General features: G+C 42.9%; 1 protein-coding gene across 1 annotated transcript in view; it reads right to left on the reverse strand.

Annotated features, from left to right (window-relative positions):
* Window positions 1-8,320: 8,320 nt before the first annotated feature.
* Window positions 8,321-23,058, reverse strand: part of CACNA1B (calcium voltage-gated channel subunit alpha1 B) — a 145,005-nt gene continuing 130,267 nt past the window's right edge. The window contains exons 39-47 of the mRNA XM_088146959.1: window positions 21,569-21,677; window positions 20,169-20,273; window positions 19,291-19,403; window positions 18,088-18,206; window positions 16,621-16,762; window positions 15,470-15,580; window positions 12,021-12,225; window positions 11,264-11,466; window positions 8,321-9,671 (exon numbers count right to left, since the gene is read on the reverse strand). Coding sequence (XP_088003085.1) covers window positions 9,132-9,671; window positions 11,264-11,466; window positions 12,021-12,225; window positions 15,470-15,580; window positions 16,621-16,762; window positions 18,088-18,206; window positions 19,291-19,403; window positions 20,169-20,273; window positions 21,569-21,677 — 1,647 coding nt within the window. The 3' untranslated portion in view covers window positions 8,321-9,131. The remainder of the gene's footprint in view (window positions 9,672-11,263; window positions 11,467-12,020; window positions 12,226-15,469; window positions 15,581-16,620; window positions 16,763-18,087; window positions 18,207-19,290; window positions 19,404-20,168; window positions 20,274-21,568; window positions 21,678-23,058) is intronic.

Here is a 23,058-nt window from a genome sequence, read left to right on the forward strand (position 1 = left end):
CGCTGCTTCGTCCTTTCAGCATTTCACCTCTCGCTTTTTCAGGATTTTATCAGCTCCATCCAGCCACATCTTGCTCAATCTTCCGCTTCCTCTCAGCCCAGTCGTTTCAGTTTATTGGTTTTGAAAGGGGATCCCCATTCATTCTGGTTACCACCACCAGGACCTTCTTTGCACTGGTCGCTCCGTTTTGTGTTGGTCTGCATTCAGTTGGTCTGCAGCCGGCCCTTCTTGGCCTCCAGAATGAAAGGGAGTAGCCAGACTTCCTTCTCTTCTCTTCTCTTCTCTTCTCTTCTCTTCTCTTCTCTTCTCTTCCTCCCTGCTCTACATTCAACCCTCTCTGCAAAGCATTCAAGAGATTCTTAGGGAAGTCTTACTCCATGATATATTGTTCTGATCCCATTCATCTTCCTACCAAATGTTTCATTGTTCAGGTCGACTCGTTAGCTGATGCTCTCTCTCCACCAATGAATGTACAATCGATAGTCTTCCTCATGTTTCTCAGTTACTTGCTGAAGAGCAACATTCTGGTCTGCACACACACTCACACACACGGCCAGCCGTGCTACACTTCCAAGATTTTGCTCATGGTTATCTCTTGCACGCTTTCCATCACGATCCTGCCAACCCCTCCCCAATGCACGCTTAGCAGACGATCCCCCGGTGGGCTTGCATTCGCTCTTGTTACCTTCCCCATTGCGCAAAGGGACGTGAACTGCACTCTTGCAGTGGCCAGGCCTGGAGGCAGCCTTCACAGACACGTTCAACAAGTAACTCTACCTTTCACTTGAGCAGCATCACCATCGCAGGGCTCATTGGTTTCATATCCAGTCTGTGGCATGCTGTCATTTGCACACAAATCTCTCAGCTACTCCCTCCAGCATTCCTTCAATTCAGCTTCACCCACATCCTTTCCTCACGTTCATTTTTAATTCCATTTCCTCTGCTGGAGGCTCCTTGCTCAGTTCTCCCAAACAGTGTTTGTTTCCCTTAAAATAACTGCATTATCCCAGCCTCTTTTAATCTTAGCCTTCTCTTGCTCTCTTTGACTACGTTCTTGACAACTCTCTTCTTCTCTCCATGGACATCATACACTATCTTTCCCTCATTCTTGTTTATTGCAGCAATCATTTTCATATGACCCCCCCCCCTTCATAGCCTCTTTCATTTCATCTTCCCACCCAGCATCCTTTGTCATGCTTCTCATTAGTCTAACTGCATGTACATTGTGGCATGTGGTAACACAATTCCTTTCACTGTTTTCTAAGCATCCTCTTTCCTTTCATCCATTTTCCATTCATCATCTTGGGAGATGAATCTGTCGTCCAGTATTTTTCCTTTCAGGATTCTTCCTTTCTATTCCTGCAGTCATTCTACCTTCACTCTGCTTCCCCCCGCCCCAATCTGATAAAGGGAATATTGAAAAAGGACTTTAGCCTCTAATCTTGCTTGGAATTATGAGATGAACAAATCTGAACTCCAAATACGGTGCAGTTTCAATTGTCACGTATTTTTCATTCACTTACCTATAATTTTTAACCTTCCATGTCACAGTAAATTGCTGTTCAGCTCACACCAGATTAATCAAATCTCTCTCTTTTTTTTCCTAAGGGTTTATTTTAATTCAAGGACTTTGCTTCATACAAAATGTAATTGTAGAAACAATGGCAGAATCCAAAGTTTGGTTGATAAATATTATTCAGGCAGCAAATCATTCAATCACAGATTTATTTTTTTTTAATTCCCCCAGCCCTCTCCCTTCATAAAGTTCCATTTCTGTTGCATGTTTGGAACTTTTCTGTGTTTTTTTTTAACACTGCTTTTTTTTTTAATATAAACTTTTGCAACAAACCCCCGATTTATATCAAATATAATTAAAAATTAACAACAGGTGAATACATTGTATCAAAAAGTACGAAGATAAACATTTTCCTCCATGCACCATATATATATATAGTCTGCACTATATATATATAGGTCTGTATATATTTATATAATATGTATATATTTTACATGCAAACGTTACTTATTCAAAGTATAGCCACCACTAGACTGATTTTGGATGCAAAAAAAAAAAAAAAAAGATGGTTGCATTTTAGGTTTTGGCAACTCAGTAGAAGAATTCAGGGAAACATCTGGGTCCTGGACACTTGGTGTCTTCATGGACCTGCCTGTGGTGTTATCTCAACAAGAGTTAAGAAGAGGTTTGCTGTTGACTTGTTTTGAGCTGTTTTTCAACTTCCTTGCGTTCCCTGCACAACCCTGGGATTTCCTAGTGCTCACCCATCCACACACTAACCAGCTCCCACTCTGCTTACTTTTTTCACGATCCTCTAAGGTTGGCTAAGGGCTGCTTAGAAGACTTTTGCTGAAGACTATGTCTCAGGGCAACCCAAGGAAAAATGAGTTGCCCAATTAAGGACAGGTTGATGACTCAACTTTATCAGTGATGCAGTTCTGCTATTTTAGCACGTGGACTTTCAGCAGCCTCTTGCCTCATTTGGTGGTAATGAGTGTGGCTTCCTTCAAAACATGGCAAGCCAATTCTCCTCTTTTGGGGAAGTGCCCATTGGTCCCCGAGTGTTTGTTTGAAAGTCCTTCCCTGACAACCACCATAGTCTTTGGAAGGGACTCATTTGTGATTAACTCAGTTTGAGGCTATATGTGATTAACTCAGTTTGAGGCTATATGTGCATTGAAAAGAGAGCTGTGTTAATTCGGCAAACCAGTGGACGGCCAGTTATCAAAGCCACTACCATATGCATTTCAACAGTGGCAACATTTGTGACCATCCCTTCCCTGATACCACCCAAGATTATATACCTTCATCATCTTCCAAGGCAGAAATGTCAATCATCAAAAGTTCCAACGGTAATTTGTGGCTGCAAACTCCACTTACAATTAAACAGGGTTGTTGTGTCATATTGGTTTAATAAGAAAATGGGAGTGCAGGACAGGGGTTACAGAATAAAACCAATCCACCAACCAACCCACAAACCTGGGAGAAAACAGATTCCCAGTGAGTTTGTTCTCCACTGTGTATCTTGGAGTATTTTTCTAAAATTCCTTTTTCCCCTTTTTGTGATTTCCCAAGAAAGTATTTGTGCCTAAAATGTAGAAAAGATTTGGTCACGATCATGCTGTTGCCTGAAACAGGGAAAGAACATTCCAACAGGTAAAGCTGTAAAATGCAGGATGGCCTTTATGGCTTAACAGGTTTCTTCCCCATTTGGATTCAGTCTGATTCATGAAAAAGTATCACTGTTGTTGCATAGCCCTACAGTTTTATTTTGTTGCATTTTTAAATCATTTTTTAGAAAAAAGAATCACATCCTTCACCCACCAAGGACAAACGATTCTTGGTTCATCAACTTTCTGCATGTACCATCCATAAAAGAGGACCTTCATCAAACCAACCTATTCCCCACCCCACTCCAGAGAGAATGCCATACTGGACTTGTCTATGCTAGTGTGTATGCCAAAATGCAAATTTAGAAAGAGTTGCTTGTGTTTTAATAGAAATTCACTACTTCCCACCATAAGGGGAGACTAAGGGAAAACAGCTGTTGCCCAGGTGCTAACTCTGGCACTTCCGAAGATGCCCCTGCTTTTCATTCATTCTTATGACATCCAACATTTCAGCTGAACTTCCGCTGGATAGTTTTTCAATTAGAGGACTGTCACCCCTAAAGTAAAATAAATGGCACTCCTATCTCCATGTTCAAAGGTAAGTGTGTGGATTAATAAAAGAGAAAGATGTTACACATGCATGCATGCGCACGTGCACACACACACACACAGTCTAGGGTTGAGTTTAGTCAGAGATCAGATTCTGAAAAATAAAGATCTAGGAGCAAATGTCTGAGGTGCTTTAACTTGAATTCCTGAAGGTTGACCTCAATACCTCCTTCTATCCCTAGAACCATATAAACTACTTTCAGCTCAGTTTCTTGGATTATTATTTTTTTAATCAACCAATCCCACTGAATATGTCATCCAGTTGATCATTTATGAGGCTCAAAGGTGCAATTATGTAATCTCCATTAACAGTTACATTTTTGTACTTGGGATATTGAGTTTAGACACTGGTTCCTTGTTCCAGCGATTCAGTCACTGTCCTGTCAGTAGGTGTTGCTTTAGGGCCGTCTGCGCAGCTTTGAGAATATAGGGAAACTGCTAACAGTGGTGTAGAATGAGCAATCCCTAGAAAATTTGAAAGGGAATGGCAAATGTTACTCATTTCCAATTGGCTTTAAAAAGCAGTAATTAAGAAGTCCCTCTGCTTTGAAATCAGGTTACTGAAAAAAGCCCTTGGGGGAAAAACTAGGACTGGATTTTAGTGTGATTAGGCTTGTGAGCTGTGGAGAGGCCTAGAAGACCTAGGGGTGCCAACACATCTGATCAAGTTGGTGCAGTCACTATGCACAAATCAGGAAGCCACTGTGCAAACACCATATGGAGACACTGATTGGTTCAAGAGAGAGAAAGGAGTATGGCAAGGTTGCATTTTTTCACCTTTCTTATTCAACCTGTATGCTGGAGTGATCACAAAGAAGCTGGAACTTGAAGAATCAAAAACCAGATTGGAGGAAGGAACATCAACAACCTGCAGTATGCTGACGACACAACTCTTCTTTAGGAAACCAAAGAAGGCCTGAAACATCTGATCAAAAGGATTAAAGAAGAAAGTGAGACATCTGGCCTCTTCCTGAACATCAAAAAAACCAAGCTCGTGACCACTGCGAGGAATGGAAATGTCAGAACAACTACTGATGGCAAAGAGATTGAACGCATGCAAGAATTCACTTTCCTAGGATGCAGATTGATCAAAGCAGTGAATACAGTCCAGAAATAAAGTATTGAATCGCACTGGTCACACAGCAATGAGCAGCATAGAGTGAGTAGGGAAGAGCAAGGACATCAGCCTGGTAACTCAACGCAGATTAATCCACACTATCATGTTTCCCATAGCTACCTATGGTTGCGAAAATTGGACCGTGAAAAAATTAGACAAGGAGAAAATCGACTCGTTTGCGCCGTGGTGTTGAGTTGTGGTGTTGGAGAAGACTCCTGCGCATTTTCCTTGGTCAGCAAAGGTGGCAAACAAGCAAGCACTGGAGCATGTAAAACCAGACATATCTCTGGAGGGCAAAATCACAAGATTCTGCCTTACTTATTTCAGCCACGTCATGCAATCAAACTCACTGGAAAAGGCAGTTATGCTCAGAATGGTCAGCGGCAAAAGGAAACGAGGCCGCCCAAAAACATGGTGGCTAAACACCATCAAAGTTGACACCACCCAGAGCATAAAAACTGAAAGAAGCTGTACAAGATTGGAAAATATGGAGAGAGCGGGTCCGTAGAATCGCCGAGAATTGGACACGATTGAATGCGTAGCGTCATCGTCATCAGACTTGCGATGGTGCATTTTTTTGGACTGAGCATTTCCTCAAACCATTTTCCTTAGCATGTTTATGGCATCTTGTGTATAAAATACAGAAGAACAGGAAACTCAAATGCCGTGTTTTATATTTATTTCCATTCTTAGGGCAACTTTTTACTTTCTTTTTAAAACTGTCGAGCTGAGCCCTTATTTGGGGGTGTCCTCATCAAAAGAGAGAGAGATCCTGCATGCAAACCACCCAACTTCACCATGGAAAGTTGTGAGATATATATTTTAGCCCATCTGATCTTTCTGGGAAGAATTTTTTAGGAATAAAATCAATTAAGCATTCGCCTTGCCTAAGAAAAACTATGTGGGCATTAGCAGAAATATATATATTAAATATACAATATTTAATTATGTATATTACCTCTTGGAATAATTAGCCCATGATTTAACTACTGTGGGTGTGTGGCGTTCTTTAAAAATGGGTGGACATGAAAAATGCTCTTTAAACTAAGAAAATGTTCCTTTGAATGCAAGAATGGGATGTGCATAAAGGAATCCTAGGAGGTTTACAGAAAAATTTAAAGAATTCAAATCCATTGCTTTAATGGGAGAAGAAAAATTTTGAGGATTTAAGTCTAGATGTGCAGCTTTCTAATTTAAAAATCTGTTCACTAAAAACATCTGACTGCATGAAATGTGTGTCCTATACATATGTACAGGGGAGGCTTTCAAGCAAAATGTGTACTGCGTTGTCTTTTCAAAAACATTTGCCCAGTTCAGAAGTTCAGCTACTTTCCTATCATCCCCTTCTGTTCCATTTGTCCGTGTTCTTTTTTGGACGTACAAAAATTGTGCATCCCATTTTTGGATATGCAACAAAGACTTCTTTTTCTTGCCTCTACAAACCTTAGGACTCCTCCCTTTGCATAATCTGTCCTTGCTTCTCCGTGACCACTTTGATCAAGTTCTAAGGAGATGTAAAACCCTGCCTTAGCGCAGACAAATGCATGCTTTTTGCCCGGGAAATGGGATTATAGCAACACCTAGTGACAATCTAAAGTTATTAACTAACAAGAAGAACAAGATGTCCCATTGCTTTAGACGCTAATTTGCATGGAATGCCCCTGTATCAATTTTTAAAGCATGAAACAATGGCGGGTGGGGCGGGGAGACTGATTTAAAACAGAGAAGTGCCAAGAGAATGTGTGGGGAATACCGAAGTTTGCAAACTCTAACGCTGACTCTGCTTCCTGGGCCTTGTGGATTTTGAGAGGTCTGCTGATGGAGGAACAGCTTGTGCCCTGTTCTTTTCCCTCCTGCATCACATCTCAGTTTTCCATTCCCCCGTCTCAAAATGGTTCTGCGTGCATGGCTGGACGGGCCACTCTCATCTGAAACCAAATCCCAAGCTAGGTGCAGGATGAAGTGTCTAGCTTATAAAATTGTGAGGCGAGGGGGAAATCTTTCATGCAAACGGTTCCGGCTTTGGAGGGTGGGATTTATACCTCATTTACATTTGCTGCAGGCAAGGTTTTCCCCTTCATTTCGATGGGGCAGATCCTGGCTTATTTGAAGCTATGATTTGCACCGGGAGTAGATTCCTGGTCTCGAAAGCAAATAGCAGAGGAATCTTTCTCCAAAGTGCAGTAAAGATGGAATGAATCCTCTCTGAGACTGGTGATGACCAATTTTGAATTTTGTTTTTTGCATTTAAGTGAAGCCCTGCTCTGAGAGCGCTCTTCCCTTTCCCCTTCTCTCCCAGAGCCATTCAGACATTACCCAACAAGGAACCTGGATTTACAAGCAAGTATACTTTCAAACATGAAGATACCTCTACGATAGTTAGAATAGCATATTCCTCATGGGATGCCTTCACACATTATATTTTTTAAGGCATAAACATTTGGAAAGTGTAACATCAGAAGAGACTCTTGCTTGCAGCTGCTCACTTTTGTCCCACCAGTTCCCTTCCTACAATTATTTTTGCTCTGTTACTTCCCTCCTTCCATTCCCATCCATGTTCAGAACTTCAGCAGTTTTGGGCTGTATCTTCAGCCAATGAAACAGGTCAAGTCTTCCAAGCGTCTTTGAAACAGGGGATTTTGCTCCCTCGCAAGACTTTCTTCCTGAATTTGGAATGAGTGCACGCATGCACACTAAACACCCTGTGTGCAGGACACTAAAACAAGCAAACGAACAACAAATCCAACAGACACACATACAAGCATACAGACCCAACAGGAAAAAACGGAATCTCATCCCTGAGAATCAGAATTAACTCCATCCAAAAGCCTTCTGTGTGAAGGATCTGCCTTCAAGGAGCTCCCAAGATTCAGTCACCAAGACAAGACTTAAATCTGAAGAGCAAAAGGATTCCTCCCCCTTTGTTTTATTGGATTTTGCAAAAGCATCCATCCTAACACTGAATGCTTCTTTCTGTACCTTCCAATACCATGGTGTTCCCCCACCAAATGACATAAAACACAACTTGGACTTCTTTTTTCTAAAATAGTTTTCCAACCTGGTAAGGTGGAAAGATCAAATCAGCTCTGAAGGAAGTTGGGAGCCCACTAAGCATTCCCTGCTGGTCAGAGAAGGTTCTTCTCAGCCCTCCTGCCTCTCACACTATTTGGGGGGGGGGGTACAAAAACAACTGTATCATCACTGCAAGAGGTTCCCAGAGATTAGGCACTTAGAAGTAAAGAACTGGCGCCTTCAGTAAGGAAAAAGGGGGGCTGGAATGGCCATTAGAATAGTTCTCTACTGTAGAGGACTCTCAGTGTTTTTGCTGTGTACTTGTCTCACTTTCTTTTACTATACAATTTACAAAAAAAAATGGACACAATGAAAAAGAAAAGTTTATCCAACAGCTCAATATAAAACATGACAGTTCTGTCCACCCCACTCCTCCTCCTCCTCCTCCTCCTCCTCCTTTCTTCTTCTTCCCCTCGCAAGCTCAGATTTGTAAACAAGATGAAAATTAAGAAAGGGGCCACCATCTGTCTTGTCAGAGGAGAAAAGTTCAATAGCAAGAACAAGGTTGTAGAAGTTGTCCTTGCCAAAACCACTCCTCTCCTGAAGGGCCTTTCCAAAACGCTGGTGGGAAGGACCGAAAATGTGGAGACAAAAGGTTGGACCAAGAAGTTGGGCATGGCCATATGGTGCTTTGATCAACTGGAAGTTTCCATTACTGGCTCGGTTTAAAAGGATCACCATTGGCCAAGGGTTGAGATCCAGTTGGATAAACTCCCTTCTTAAAATGTGGACACAATAAAATATAGGTTGGTTCTTTGTACATCAGGGTTTGTTTTTTCTTCCCCACCTGATCATCCCAAACTGTGCAGATTCCAGTTCTTAAAGGTTAGTCTAGGGTTTTCTCCCTGGCCTTGTGTTACAGTTTTGTAATTTGGGGGGAGGTGATATCTCCTGTGACATGGCAGCAGGGAGCAGAACAGAAGCAAATTTGCTCCGCTCAGACCATCCAAACCCACGCCTTTCCTGATTGATCAATAGCTCTCTAGTGCAAAAGAAGAAACTGGGGACAGAGAGATCAGGCATCATTTCCAATGGTGTTGTGCATGCACCCAGGACAATCTTGGCAGGGGTGTTCCACAGGGAGGCAGCTGCTTGTATCTTCTTTCCCCCGCCAGCCTTGATGCCACAAATACATGCACATAAACATGGTGGTTCCCTGGATGATAAAACTCATCAACCTCCAGTGTGCAACTTGGTTCTTTTCCTGCTAGCACCAATCATCTTCATCTCGCTCATGGTAATAGCTACGTGCCCTGGTGCTGGTGCCAGGGCCAGCACTTAATCCCAAGACATAATGGTACCCATTGGGAACTCGGCGAATTTGGTGGGACTGGGAAGTTAGAGAGGAGACATAAGAAGTCCGGGAGGATCTCCCTGAATTGGTGGCCACCGCCTCCTCAAACGTGAGCGTGTCCTCAGGCATCATATGGTATGGACTGTCACTCTCTTCTCGGTGTCCCAGGTAAGGGTCCGAACCAATCCGTGCCACCAGGGTCTGTGAGGGCCCCTGGGAGTCGCCATGCAGCAAAGCATTGTGCTCAGAGAGACCCCGGCTCAGGCGTCCCGGGGAGAAGGTTGGCAGGCCAGTCTGGAACCCAGAGAAATGCACAGGCGAGGAGTTGGCAGTCTTGTAAGTAATGCTGGGGCGCGGAGTCAGCGGGGTTTGCGGCAACTGCCTCCGACCACGGCACGGGGTGCTAGCACCAGAGGTCAACAGCAGGGGGCTCCCGTTAACTGAACCACTGCCCTACATGAAAATTGGAACAAAGTAAATGAACCAAAGAAAAACCGGGAGAGGAGGAGGAGGAGGAGGAGGAGGAGGAGGAGGAGAAGGAGAAGGAGAAGGAGAAGGAGAAGGAGAAGGAGAAGGAGAAGGAGAAGGAGAAGGAGAAGGAGAAGGAGAAGGAGAAGGAGAGCGGGCAATAATAAGAATAGCAGACAAACACAGAGTCACATGTTGGAGTGGCAAAAAGCAAAGGACAGAAGAATGAATGATATGAACAGAGGAATGTATCACAGGATAAAAAACAAAAAGGAAAGAGAGAGTTTAGATGTGCACAGTCAAGGAAAGGAAGACTGCTCAAGAACCATTTGAACAGAGGTAGAAACACAGGAAACCAACCGGTAGGAGAAAGGATTCCAGATGAAGACAACCAGGGACACAACGCAGGGGAGCAGACAATCTGGCAGAAAGGAGAACCTGGTGGCCCACCCTGAACAGTGAGGAAACCCACTGCATGCCTCCAGACCAAGAGACTTGCTATCCAAGTTATTACAGAGTTGGGTTTCCTTTCCTCAGATTTCTGGAAGCACACCTGGGTAGCTTCATGTCATGTCTAAATTAACATCACAGCGAAATCCGTTCTTCAGTTCCTATGCTGTGAAGCAAACCAGTCTGATCCTCATCACCCAGGAGACTGAGCAGATTGGAATACAGTTATGGTTTAGAGGGCATGTTTCTCCAAACCATAGTTTCGCAGTGTAGTTTGCAGGCGATGCAACAATAGGCATATAAAAATATACAATTTAGGAGAAACGTATGCTGTATAAACTGCATATTTTGCCTCCCAAAAGGTCCACAATACATATTCAAATTAGTATTTCAATGTCAATTGTCAGAGGGACTTTTTTCTAAAAAAAATTGTTTCATATGGAAACAGAGCAGACTGATGAAGGACGCCTTAGAAACTGACTCTGAATTTTGAAAACCTGGTTGTCTAAAGTACAAAATGGGTATAGAAACATTCCTATTGAGTTCAAGTGCACATGTGGCATAAATGGATTTAAGAATGTTTGTCTTAATGAGTTTCAAATGTTCGTAAGGGGGTTTTTATTTTAAAAAGAGTTGCTGATTCATGTGAGACAGGACAGAACAGATGCATGAAAGGACACAGGAGAAACTGACATGGACTAACATAAGCCCAATCATCTGCCGCTCGATTTAGAATTGTACCCAACAAGCACAAAATGTACGCAAGTTCAGTTGTTTTAGAAAGAGTTTCCCTTTTCTGCTGTTCTATAGCCCTGGTGTCTATACACCCTACAGTGTATAGGGTTCTATACACCCTATAGCCCTGGTGTCCTGTTCTTGCTGCCCATTTAGCCTCACTGTCTTGCATTCCAGCTGGATGGATTCATTGTTCTTGACCTCAACATTGAGTTTGATCTGTTAGCTCCCAGTTATTTTCCATGGCACTTCCTATCGTTGTGTCTTCCCTCCCTGGCGTTGAGAGAACTAGAATCCAACAACATCCAAAGGCCGGCCAAACTTATCAAAGCACATAGGGAGCCCCGTTTCCCATCCCTTCTCTCCCTCAGCCCTCCATCTCCCATCCTCACCTGTTTCTGTGTCCCATGTTCCTGCCCTCCGCTGGGGGATGGGGGTCTACTGCATTCGGATGACTTGGGCTGAGAATGATCTCGACTCCCGTAGCGATCACAGGAATAAAAACGTTGCTTTTCGGAGGAGGAGGAGGAGTGGAGCTTCCGTTCCTGGGACCGGCCCCGCTCCTGCTTTTTGGCCTTGGATGTGCCTTCCCCCACTGGGGAGACAAAAGGAAACTCATGGAGGGATGCCACAAAATTCAAATTATTGTCACAAGGCAAAATCAAAGGGTTCACTTCCCAAGCATGCGTAAGCGTGGAGACATACAAACAGAAATGCGTGAAGACTTTTCATTGTTTCAGTTGGGCACAACTGCATGCTAAACTGAACTCAACCAAATTGAACAACTGTAACTCAGGATTGAAAAAGGAACCCAATCTTTAAAAACAAACAAACAAAAAAATTCAGCAACACTGACAAGTTCCTCCATCTCTGCTAGGAAGATTGGCATGGGACTCCCCAATATAATGCACCATCTGGTTTGAGAGACAGGGAGATTATGGAATGTAGGACAGCCCTTCCTAGTTGTATATGGACTTCAATTCCCAGAATTCTAGAATCAGCATGACCATTGCGAAGGATTCTGGGAGCTGAAGGCCACATTTCTGAAGGATGCCCAGGTTGGAGCAGACCGCTGTAAAATTTAAGAACTTCATGGCCAACCAGTTCTACACCGAGACCCAGAGCTGGAGAAAGAGAAGCCACGCTTACCAGGAGCCTCACTCTCAACCAAGTGGTTGGGTGGCTTATCCACTGACTTCTGCTGCTTCTTCTCTCTCCGCCGGTGGCAACGATGGTGATGATGGTGGTGGGTGTGTTCGGCTGGCCGGGAATGTTCATAGAGGTGTGTGGCATGGGGGCGCTGTGGGTTCAGCGTGGAGACAGATCGCTTCATGGGGCTGGTGTCTGGAATGGGCTGTGGATAAACATCAGGAGAAGAAAGAGGGGGAGCCGAGGGAAGGGGAGAAAGAGAATGCAAAGAGGTTGATTGGATGTAGGCAATCAAAAGGTAGCATCTTTTCCCTCCCACATCTGGAACATGTGTCTGATTCCTATGAAACCTTTCCACTAAAACTCTTTTGTATCACCCTTTCCGATATTCTAACCCTGAATTGGCCCATCCCTATTCATTGATCCTCTGAGTAGGAGCTCCAGGTATCTGAACTCAGGGCAAATACTAACTGAATATTAGGAGATGGAGGTGGGGGGGAACTTCCTAACAATAAAAGCAGTTAGGCAGTGGCATTAACAACTAAAGATGTGGTGGGCTTCTCTTCATTGTGTGAATTCAAGTGGAGGCTGGAGAGCCACCTGTCCAGTATGCTTTAATTTAGATTCCTTCATAGAACAGCATGTTGGACTTGAGGATTTCCATGCCCCTTCCAGATTTTAAGCCCAAATTGGACAATTCTAGGGCCATAAACTTTGAATGGGGTCATCTCCATAAATCAGGGCAGTGAGAAGTAAACAATGTGTTCCCGACGGAGATGCCCTTATAATACAAATCTTTTCACCACAAACCTCCATTTTTTCAGCCTATGAGAGCCACAGAGGGCACGCCTATGTTGTAATTACATCATTGGGAGAAGGGCAAGACTCAAATGTACAGCTTTTTAAACACTTGTTTGGGAGGAGGATTTTAGCCCAGCTTATCAAGAGACTTAGCACATCTAGGTGGAGTATTTTCTTCTTTCTTAAAAAAGCCACAGAAGGATGCAGTTGATCTGATAAACTCTTCCTTGAGTAGACTTTAGAGGACACATTAGTTCAAACAAGCTACATACTGAGAGATATCGCCCCGGTGACCGTGTTTTGCTCCGCTGTAAGTAATTCAGACAGAAAAAAATGGGATGTGTCCCCCACCAGCACAGTCAGACATCGCAGGAGGCACGTGACAGACGAGATGACAAAGGAGAGGGAGGGGGAGGGAGGGGGAGAGAATGAGATTCACGAGAAGGACGAAGGCCAAAGAAGGGGTGGGTGAATTGAGACAAGAGACAGAAATGAGTGTTAGTCAGCAGTTATTCATGAAATAAGGTGGGTGGATGAATCTGGATTTTCAAAGGAAGCAATTGACTGCAGAAAATTAGGTTCTCAGATGGCTCAGATAGGTATATGGAGTAATCTTTCCCAGCCTAGGTGCCATCCAGATTCATTCATGGCCATTGGTGAGGATTCTGAGAGTTGAAGACCACATATCTGGAAGATGCCCAGGTTGGAAAAGGCTTGGATTAAAATGATCAGGGAGGACGAGGAGGAGGAGGAGGAGGAGGAGGAGGTGGCTAGTAATGTTTTAGAGGGGTTACCAAGGCAAGTATGATAATATTACATGCATTGAGGGGAAGATAGTATCAGTCTCCTTTCCAAACCCCCTCCTCTCAACAAATCTTCCTGGTTATTATCATAGTGATCAGATACCATGAAGAGATGCTCCCTCCCAAAGATATGGAAAAGGAAAGAAAAACTCATGGAGTCTTTCCAGAGTAGTGTAACCTTCATATATTTGCACGGATTCCATACAATTAAGTAAAAAGTGTGCAACAGCAGCACTTGCAAAGATTGTGATACAGATCCCTCTACCAGTCTCCAGAAAGAAGGTAGGAAGAGAAAGCAAGCAGTAGTTGGCCATGGTTCAGTAACTACATTACCCCATTTTGTCACTGATCATGGTCTTCAGTGTGGTGGCATGTGATAATGTCATCTCTAAGCCTACCATTGATGTCAGTTGTTAGCTCTTAGTCACCCTCCATTCCCCAGGCATTCATACCATTAGCTACTCTGGTGGTGGCTGATGGGAAGAGAGAAAGGGAGATATCTGCCCCTCCCTGAGATCCAATACCCATACAGGCCTGGGAAATATACCGGCTGCTAATAGCCATTGGAAAACAACATTTTCCAATGTTAACTGAAAACTGTGTCACGCAACAACAGTGCTGGAGGGGTAAGGTGAGACCTCGCTGCTTTGTGCTGGTGACCAGTGAATAGCAAGAAGATAAACGTATGGAAAGGGTACAAAACAGTATTATGGAAGTTAGTCAGAATTGTGAAGAAAGTTGGTCTACTTCCGTCTAATTAGCAGAGGACATAACGCTACCCATGTCCTTGTGAAGTTTGGCAATTCCCCAATTGTCAGCTAAGGAAATTCAAGGCCATGGCATTATGCTGTCTAAGTTAGGAAATGGTAGGATCCAATTAGATCTGGAGAAGAATCACCAGCAATCCATGAGTGAAAGGAATGACATGAGCAATGAAGGAAAGCATCAGAATTTGTTGGTAATCGATGTAATGACTGAAGTCACATCAAGTGATCATGGGAAGAAGGCATTTCTTACATTTCTGTTGCTGATGAAATATTCAGCATACTCCTATGAAGCCCAAAGGACTTTGGTCCCTAATAATCAATTCCATGATATCTACCTGAAATTCAAAATGATTCACCCTTGGAATGACACCAATGGCCATTACCATAGAATCTGTGGCTGACCCATTTCATCTAGACCAAAATGAAGTATCACATTGTCTCTGAGCACATCTGCCTTTAACGTGAGTCAAATACAACAAATTTAAAGCCAATTCAGAGGGCTGTGGCATTACTTTCAGCTGTAACTTGGTGACTTTTCAGTGACTCTGTCGTGCCCTATCACTGAAAATGTTTATTCTTCAGGAGACACCAAACCATGTTACATGCCTAGGAACATGGAAAGTTGCCTTATATTAAGCAAGTCTCTGTCCACCTACCCCACATTTATCTACTCTGATTAGCAGTAACTCTAAAGATTACAACAGTAGACTCAATGAGATTCATCTTTTAGCAAATCAAGTAGAGATTATGTATTATCAAGCTTTTAGTGAAATATGGCAGGCTCTTTGATGGGACAATGAAACCAATGTACATAACTGATAGATCCCTCTCTTTAAATGAACGTATTTGGAGTCTTTCATCGTTCTGTTGATCAGAAATGAATTTCAAAGAACCTCTTTCTTTTGGAGAAAGCCTCAGATCATGCCAGAAACCTTTGAATTGATCCGAGCTCAATGGCTTCTATAAACCACTATCAAGATGCTTGTGAAAACGTCTAGAAAAAATGCCTTGCAGATGGGAGGACTGAATGGTGCCTTACTGTTAGCCTTCCATTACCAGTTGCGATACCCATGCTCACCTGTGTTTCAGCTGCCAGGCGAGGCATAGAAGCAGCCCTGCCCTGGCTCTCCAGGCCTGGCTGATGTTCACCATTGGCTAATGTTGGGCTGATTTCTCGCATTTCTACAACCTGGGAAATATAGGGGTAGAATAACAGGAGCAAGTAAGAAGTTGCTACCCACAAAAATTCCCAGTAGGGTCAACAGAAGTCAGTCTAGGTCTGAGAAAGACAACACAGAACTCTCACTCGGATCAACTGAGATCCAAGATCCAAGAAGGCAACCTGATTCTCTCCATCTTGTAGGTGACAATTGTCCCACCTGTCCAAGGGCTATCTTCATCCTAAAACCACCTGGTTTTATGTTCTTTTGTTATGTTACAGATCTGGTACTTTCATTTTTCCTGTTCCTCCCCTTTCCCCTTTTCCTTTGTATTGTGTCCCTTGGATTATAAACGATTATTTTAATTCTATGCCATCACAGAATAAAAATGTAGAGGATGAGTGACAAGTATACATAAAGCAGAATATGAATATTAAAAACAAGTAACTAACAACAGTAGGAGCTAGCAGGCTTATCTGTGATCTGAAAATATATAATATTAGAAGGTCAGGAACAGCTTTCAGTATTATTGTCTTGAGACTGAGCCACAGAAGGTTTTCCTTAATCACAAGCATTGCTCCTCATCTTCCTTTCAATCCCGACCAACATAAAGAAGACTCCTGGGCAGTTTGAAAGACTCCACATTGCACTGAGAAAGTGCATTATTGTATCTTCATAAATAAAAAAGATGATTATCACTTTTGTTTTCCTGAACTAGGGAACACTCATTCATCCTTGTGCATGGGCACACATACACACACACACACATACACAGAGGTCTTACCCTCAGTACTTTTCCTAATTTGCTGGATTATGCTTTTCCCCATAATTATTACTTTGAGACAAATAGGAATCCCAGACATTCGCTTTTCTGTTGCAAATGAGCCAGCTCTATCAATAGGCATTCCCTTAAGAGATCAATGAATTCCAAAATTTGGGCTTCTGCTAAATCCGTAAGGCCAAACTGAGAGTTAAAGTTGGGGGGAAGGGGGGAAGACGTCAGGAATTAGTCCAAAGAGGAAAATCCTTTTCCTAGGAAAAGAGTTTTCCTCTTCTCCTGAATCTTCACCCTCTTGCTTGCCTGCTGGACAGAAATTTCCTCCGAATGGCCCCGTTCAAATGCTGGTGTCTTCGTTTCATAAAACATGCTCTGGGTGCGTTGGGTCCCCCAGGAAACAGATTCTTTGATGCCTCCTCCCTCTGGCATTGGCCTGTTGCACAAAGAGAAGAGAAGAGGCTCGTAAAAAACCACACAGTAGACAGGTTATACTAGGGTGGACTAAGACGGAACTCTAAAATAGAAGCATTTTTGCTAATTAGCAACTGTAATTTAGAGAGGCTTTGTACATTCAAGGTTTATGTTTAGATGTTACCACTTCAGGGTGAGTTGCATGCAATTGAAAGGGCCTTCCTTGATTTATCCACAAAGCAGAACAAACCTCTGTGTCTAAAAAACTAGACTAGAAAACATTAACACAAGAGGAGCTGAGTAAGAACATTATTTAGACAAGCACAAATGCACTGCAGCAACGCGGAATACCAGAAAAAGGAAACAGAGTGCCTATACAACATCTTCCAACAAAATGGATACCCATGCAACTTTATCAAAAAGTGCCTGACCCACTACGGCACAACCAACACAAGCTATGAAAAGGACAACACTGCCATACTTCAAAACAATGTCAGAAACAACCAACAGACTATTACAACAAACCAACGAAAGCCCTCCAAAACAATTAAGCAAACCAAAACACCCAGTAGCCCAAGAAGAAAAAAACAGGGGTCATCTACAACTTACAGTGCAAGGACTGTAACAGCCACTATGTAAGACAGACAGGCAGAAGACTAGCAGAGCGCATCCATGATCACCAACTAGCACTCAGAAGACATGATGAAAACTCCTTAATCTCACAACACATGGACAGACTCCACCATAGTTTCAACTGGAAAAGTGTGAGCGTCCTAGACCAAGCCAAATCCAAAAATGCTAGGGAATTCCTGGAAGCTTGGCATTCAGACAAATCAGCCATTAATAGACAGAAAGATAAAACACATTTACACATCATTCAAAAGAGACAATAAAAAAGCTAAGAAGGAAACAAAAAGACCAGAACACATCCCCTCTAGCAGCCTACACCCAGATAAGCAGGGAAGAACATCAGACAAACAATCAAGCAGAAAACAATGCCCTAATCAAGGAACTACCAAGGAGAAAACCACACTTCCACCAACATTGACAGGACATTATATACAGTGACTGTATATAAACAGGGAGAAAACCCCACACCACTAGCACTGATGATGTCATCTAGTCAGGTAATGAAATGTCTCCAAGCAAACAACCAAGCTCAGAAGAGCACCAGGGACACCATAGCAAACATTAAGCTAGAAGCTTTGGCATCTAAAGTTTATATCCAGGGCATTTCTGAGATGGAAAAATGAGTGAGCTTCCCCATCCATCCTCCCCTATCTACAGCCAGAAGTGTTCCTTAAGGCAGAGCTAAGATAAAGCAATGAAAAATTGGGGGGTACTTACAGGGCACCCCCATTGTTGAGTGATGCAGAACTCTTTTGTCGCAGAAAAGCATTGGGGAATGCTGGCTGGCTTTGCTCAAGTGCTACTTTCAACGGATGGAAAAGGGAAACGGTCCCGGTCTATATGGCATAAGAAGAAGCAGAGAGGAGACAGTGGATTTGATCACCTTTCCTTCTCATATTTTGAGCAAAGAAGGGCAATCTGTAGCTGACAGAGGGAATCCCACAAGAAGGTCCATTGAATCCATGGCCACTAGGCTGAGAAATTCTGTTGCCCTTTTAATGTATTCCAGTTCTCATTCAGTTGCTTTCCAAAAGGCACAGTGACATCCTCCTGAGCTGAATATGGTATTCTAGCATCTGTTTACTCAAAGAGGTGGCCAATGGGTGTGTATGAACATTCTGCCTTTCATTGTACAATCATCTCTTTCATCACCTCCAGCCTCCCTGGCTTCCATTATGTCTCAAGGGAAGATATTGTTTTTGGGATCAGGAAGAAGGGGCAAGCAGAGAGGCTGCAGAGTGATGAAGAGATGGTTACCAGGAGATCATCTCTCCACTGGTCACCAACTTCCCTGGTTTCCCACCTTTCCATTCAATCCCAAGGAACAATCTCAGAAGGAAACTCTTTCCATGGACCTTTTTTAGTTTGGAAAGTGTGGGAGGCTGTGAAGAGATGGAAAGATATGTCACAGAAACCAGCATGCCTAGCTGTAATATCTTCCACCACCTCCAATAAAAAGCTAAACACTGAAACACTTCCAAAAGAAATTTTCAAGAAATGTTTAAGTGCTTTCTAACAGATTAGAGAAACAGAACCTGGGGTAGAAAAGTTTGGGGAAATTGTAAACAGGGCTTTCAACACAAATTTAATTAAACGGTTCTATCTTTTGTATTCCTCTCTCTGTTCCTTGGGTGGAGGAGGCTACTGAGTAGCAGAAGACCTGCTTTGCAACAAGGACCCAGTCATCCTCGAGCACTTCCAAATTAAAGGGATCAAATTGTTGGTGATGGTGGGCCACTTGACACCTCATGTAACCATGAACAGTAGTAGTTTTATACATTCAGAGTCCTAATTAAATTATTAGGATTCTCTAGGTAGTAGATACTTGGGGTTCCAGCCAAGCCCCTGCTAAAATATTGGATGGATGGATGGATGGATGGATGGATGGATGGATGGATGGATGGATGGATGGATATTTACCTGACAGAGACCTCCAGGCCCTGAGTGAGAAGGGTCTCGGGTGTTTTTATTTTGTTTGTAGAAATCAAATATCATCAAGGCTGCATAAACCTTCCCCACTGTCATTGCTTCAGCTAATCAGGAAAGACAGAAGAAGCCACAGAAAGCAGAAAATGAATTAACAAGATAAAGAGGGAAAAGGAAGCAAAATGAGCTGTAGCCATGGTGGGAGAGTATGCTCCAAGTGAAGAAGTCAAACATTTGCAAAGTTCCAGCTGAACTCAAATCTGTCTTCTCCAAAGTGGCCCTTCCCAAGGTATCTGACCACAATACCCATTACCCCCACCATGTTATCCATGCAGACTGAGAGTTGTAGTTCAACACATCTGGAAGGGGCCAAGTTGGGTAAAACTGCTTTATGTTGGTTATGCTCTTACTGATAGGTAGATTTTCTCTACACAACAAAAATATGAGAGATTAGTCTTCCTCTAATACTTAGAAGTCTTCTCCTGATACTTCGCTAGAAAAAGGCTTGAATCGTAGAACTGATCTTTGTCTTTCATTTTGGTTTTTCATGCCTTCAAGTCAAATAGGACTCCTGGTGACTGCCTGGACACATCCTTGGGGTTTTCTCAGCAAGATTTTTTGGAAGCTGTTTGCCCTTGCCTTCTTCCTCCTAGTGCTGAGAGAGAGGGACTGGCCCAAGGTCACCCAGCTAGCTTTTTGTTAGGAGGGACTAGAACTCATGGTCTCCCGATTTCTAGCCCAGTGCCTTTATCCACTACACAACCTCCAAGTAGTATTAGGTAACAACAACAACAACAACAACAACAATAATAATAATGCAATGTAATGCTTCTTTCTACTTGCACAGATAGAGAAGGATGTAGGGCACTTACGTTTATGAGGTGGCACTAACAGATCCAAGGTTTTAGGGGACAGATTGGGCCAAACCAGTGAGATCTCCTTCCTTAGCTCAGTATCACACTGGTGTTGCAGTACGCCTGTCAGATAAAAGTGAAGAAACAAGATCTACTCTGGGGAGGGAGGGGGGGAGATCCATAAAAGGAACCCTGCCAAATCAAAACAGTTGTCTATTCAAGTCCAACATGCTGTTCTTCCCTCTGACTAATCCAATGCTTCTGGGGAGCTGGCAAACAAGGCGTGAAGGTATTTGCTTTTTCTCGATCCTTAACAATCATTATACCTACTTATAGAAATGTCTCTTAAAAAAGAGCATATTTGGTAAAGTGTCCTATCCTTTCCTCCCCTCAAAAAATATTAAGGGTGTTTGCATTGAAACCTTTTTTTTTTACATTTTTAAAGAGGCATTTCAAGGAAAAGGTCCACAGAACAGCATGTATTGGGGAAATTTATGTTGAGAAGACATGCATTAGGAAAAACTCCGTGGAGAGTTGCATGGATCATGGGAAATTGCAAGATTCATTTCTCTATTTTTCAACAAAATATAGCGATTTCCAGGGAAGAAATAGAGAACTGAAGACGGCTCCATGAAAAATGGAGCTGATGACTCTGGCAAAATGAAGAGCCGGTGAGTGGACTGGCTCTTCGTAATTCCTCTCCGGACACAGAGAGGACTTGAGATTATCCAGGAGTGCTCCAGACAGTTGCTCCATGCGAGCAGGCTGCAAGACAGAGGTTTCTGGCAGGTTTAGAGCTCTGGGAAATGAGGGAATAGCCACCTTGCTCAAACCACAGTCGGCACCTTTAAAAGGCCCTGGGTTCCTATTTTTCTTCCTATTTTTTTCTTTTCTGCATCTTCTATTTTTTCTTTTTATTCTTTTCTTTTTTTTTAGTTTGGATTAGTTTTTTATCCTTGCAATTGTAATTTTTAATACAATTACTATAAAATATTTTTGAACAAAATATAGCGGAGGAATGCCTCACTTGAAAATTGCACACTGCTAGACTGTAGAAGTTAGTGCCAATGGTGATTGGGGAGGTTAAGCAAAGGACTTTTCAGCATGAGACTTTTTTTTGTAGTCAATGAGATGAGCAGAAATTAAGGCTTCTTTTCCCCGTGTATCTAGTTCTGATCCAGATTTAAGTGACTATGTGCCCCAACTAGAGCAAAACTTTGCAAAATGGAAAAACGGATTGCATAATGGATTAATTAAGCCTGCAATGTTTCTCCCACTTTTTCATCATTAAAAACAACCTGAAAGCAGGACTGGTGTATGTTTAGCTCTAACACAAAACAGATTGGACAACCCATGCCACTCCTTGCAATTACCCCAACTCCAACAAGGAAGATATTCTAAGCCAATCATTCCCTTACCTGATGCAAGTTTGATGTCCAGGGCTGTCCGGATCAAGGCCATTAGTGTTGATGTGAAGTGGACACTTAAATCATCATTTGAGATGGGCATATTCATCCTGACCAAGCGCTGAAGAAAAGACAATCTTCTGGTCAAGGCCACCCATTGTCACCCACTCCCAACCCCACCTCTTACAATTTCCTATTCCCCTCCAAAATAAAAGAGGACAACAATGTTCTACAATATTAACTTTTCATGTGCTAAGATGGCATTTGTCACAATTTTTTGTAACAGAGCTGGGTACAAATGGCCTTTTGAAATTCTCCACTGTTTGTGGACAGAGAAAGGGGGTGGAAGATTTCTCAAGAGGAAGGAGACATTTTCTAGCACATTTCAAAAGGGTGAGATTCACCCTTAGCAGCAACAGGAATACCGCTTCATGAAGAGGAATTCCTTCCTGTTGTCTTCTTTTGTGATTGAATGAAAGTATGAGAAGCCAGGGAGACTGAGGACCACTGGAGAAATTATTGCCTGTGACACATATTTCCATCAGTCCACAACCTCCTTAGCTGCCCATCCTTCTGAAAAAGGGAGGAATTTGCTTTTGATGTCTTCCCATAGACTTAATAGAAATATGAGAAGTCAGAAAGGCTGGAGAAAGAGGATTCCCTGTACCACCTCTTTCCATCCCTCTGAGGCCTCCCTGGCTGCCCACACTTCCAAAACTGAAAAATCTCCATGGGAGGGGTGCCCTCCTGATGACCTCCCTTGGGACTGAACAGGAACATGGGCAGTCAGGGTGGCTGCAGATTTACAGACTACTGGAAGGAGACTTGTACATTGAAAGACAACATTTACACATATGCTTCATAGCCACCTGGCCCATAATTATTGCCAGAACATGCCACACTCCGCTTGTAAGAATTTCACCCCAATTCTCTTCTCCTTTGAAATGGCAATCCAAAAGGGAATTGGCAAGGAAAAATGTAAGAGGTGGCTTCTACTCCGCATTAGTGTTATACTGTTTTTATATTGTAGCAGACAACACTTATTTTTCTTTACAATGCTTAGCAGCGCTACTAGATTCAGGACAGTGCAGAGGATGCAAAAATGGGGCATTTCTGCCAACAGGCCTGCTGCTGTTATTTGAAGCCAAAGGGGGAGGGGGGAGGAATAAGGGACACATGCATAACTCAGGTTGTCAACATTGCTACCAAGTAATAGGGGGAATCTTGTGGAGCAATTCCTCTCTGAAATCTCTGCCCACAAACAGTTTTGAATACATTGAAACTGCTTGCAACTGGCTCTGAATGTCACTGTTTCCCAGCTCGTGGTAAACTATCACTTGTAGATAGCTGGCACCCAAATTCTTTTCTCATGAAGAGGTACGGTAGATACTTGAAGAATAATCACAATTACAGGGGAAAATGCACCACAGAACAGTGGCATGCCATGGAACCCTTGAGAACTGAACCACCATCTGCTCTGAAACTGAGAGCTGGGACACATC

The sequence above is a fragment of the Python bivittatus genome, unplaced genomic scaffold (genome assembly GCF_059951505.1).
Source record: "Python bivittatus isolate LINGU-HERP-01145 unplaced genomic scaffold, Pbiv_v1 ctg000160_np1212, whole genome shotgun sequence".
NCBI classification, from domain to species: domain Eukaryota; kingdom Metazoa; phylum Chordata; class Lepidosauria; order Squamata; family Pythonidae; genus Python; species Python bivittatus.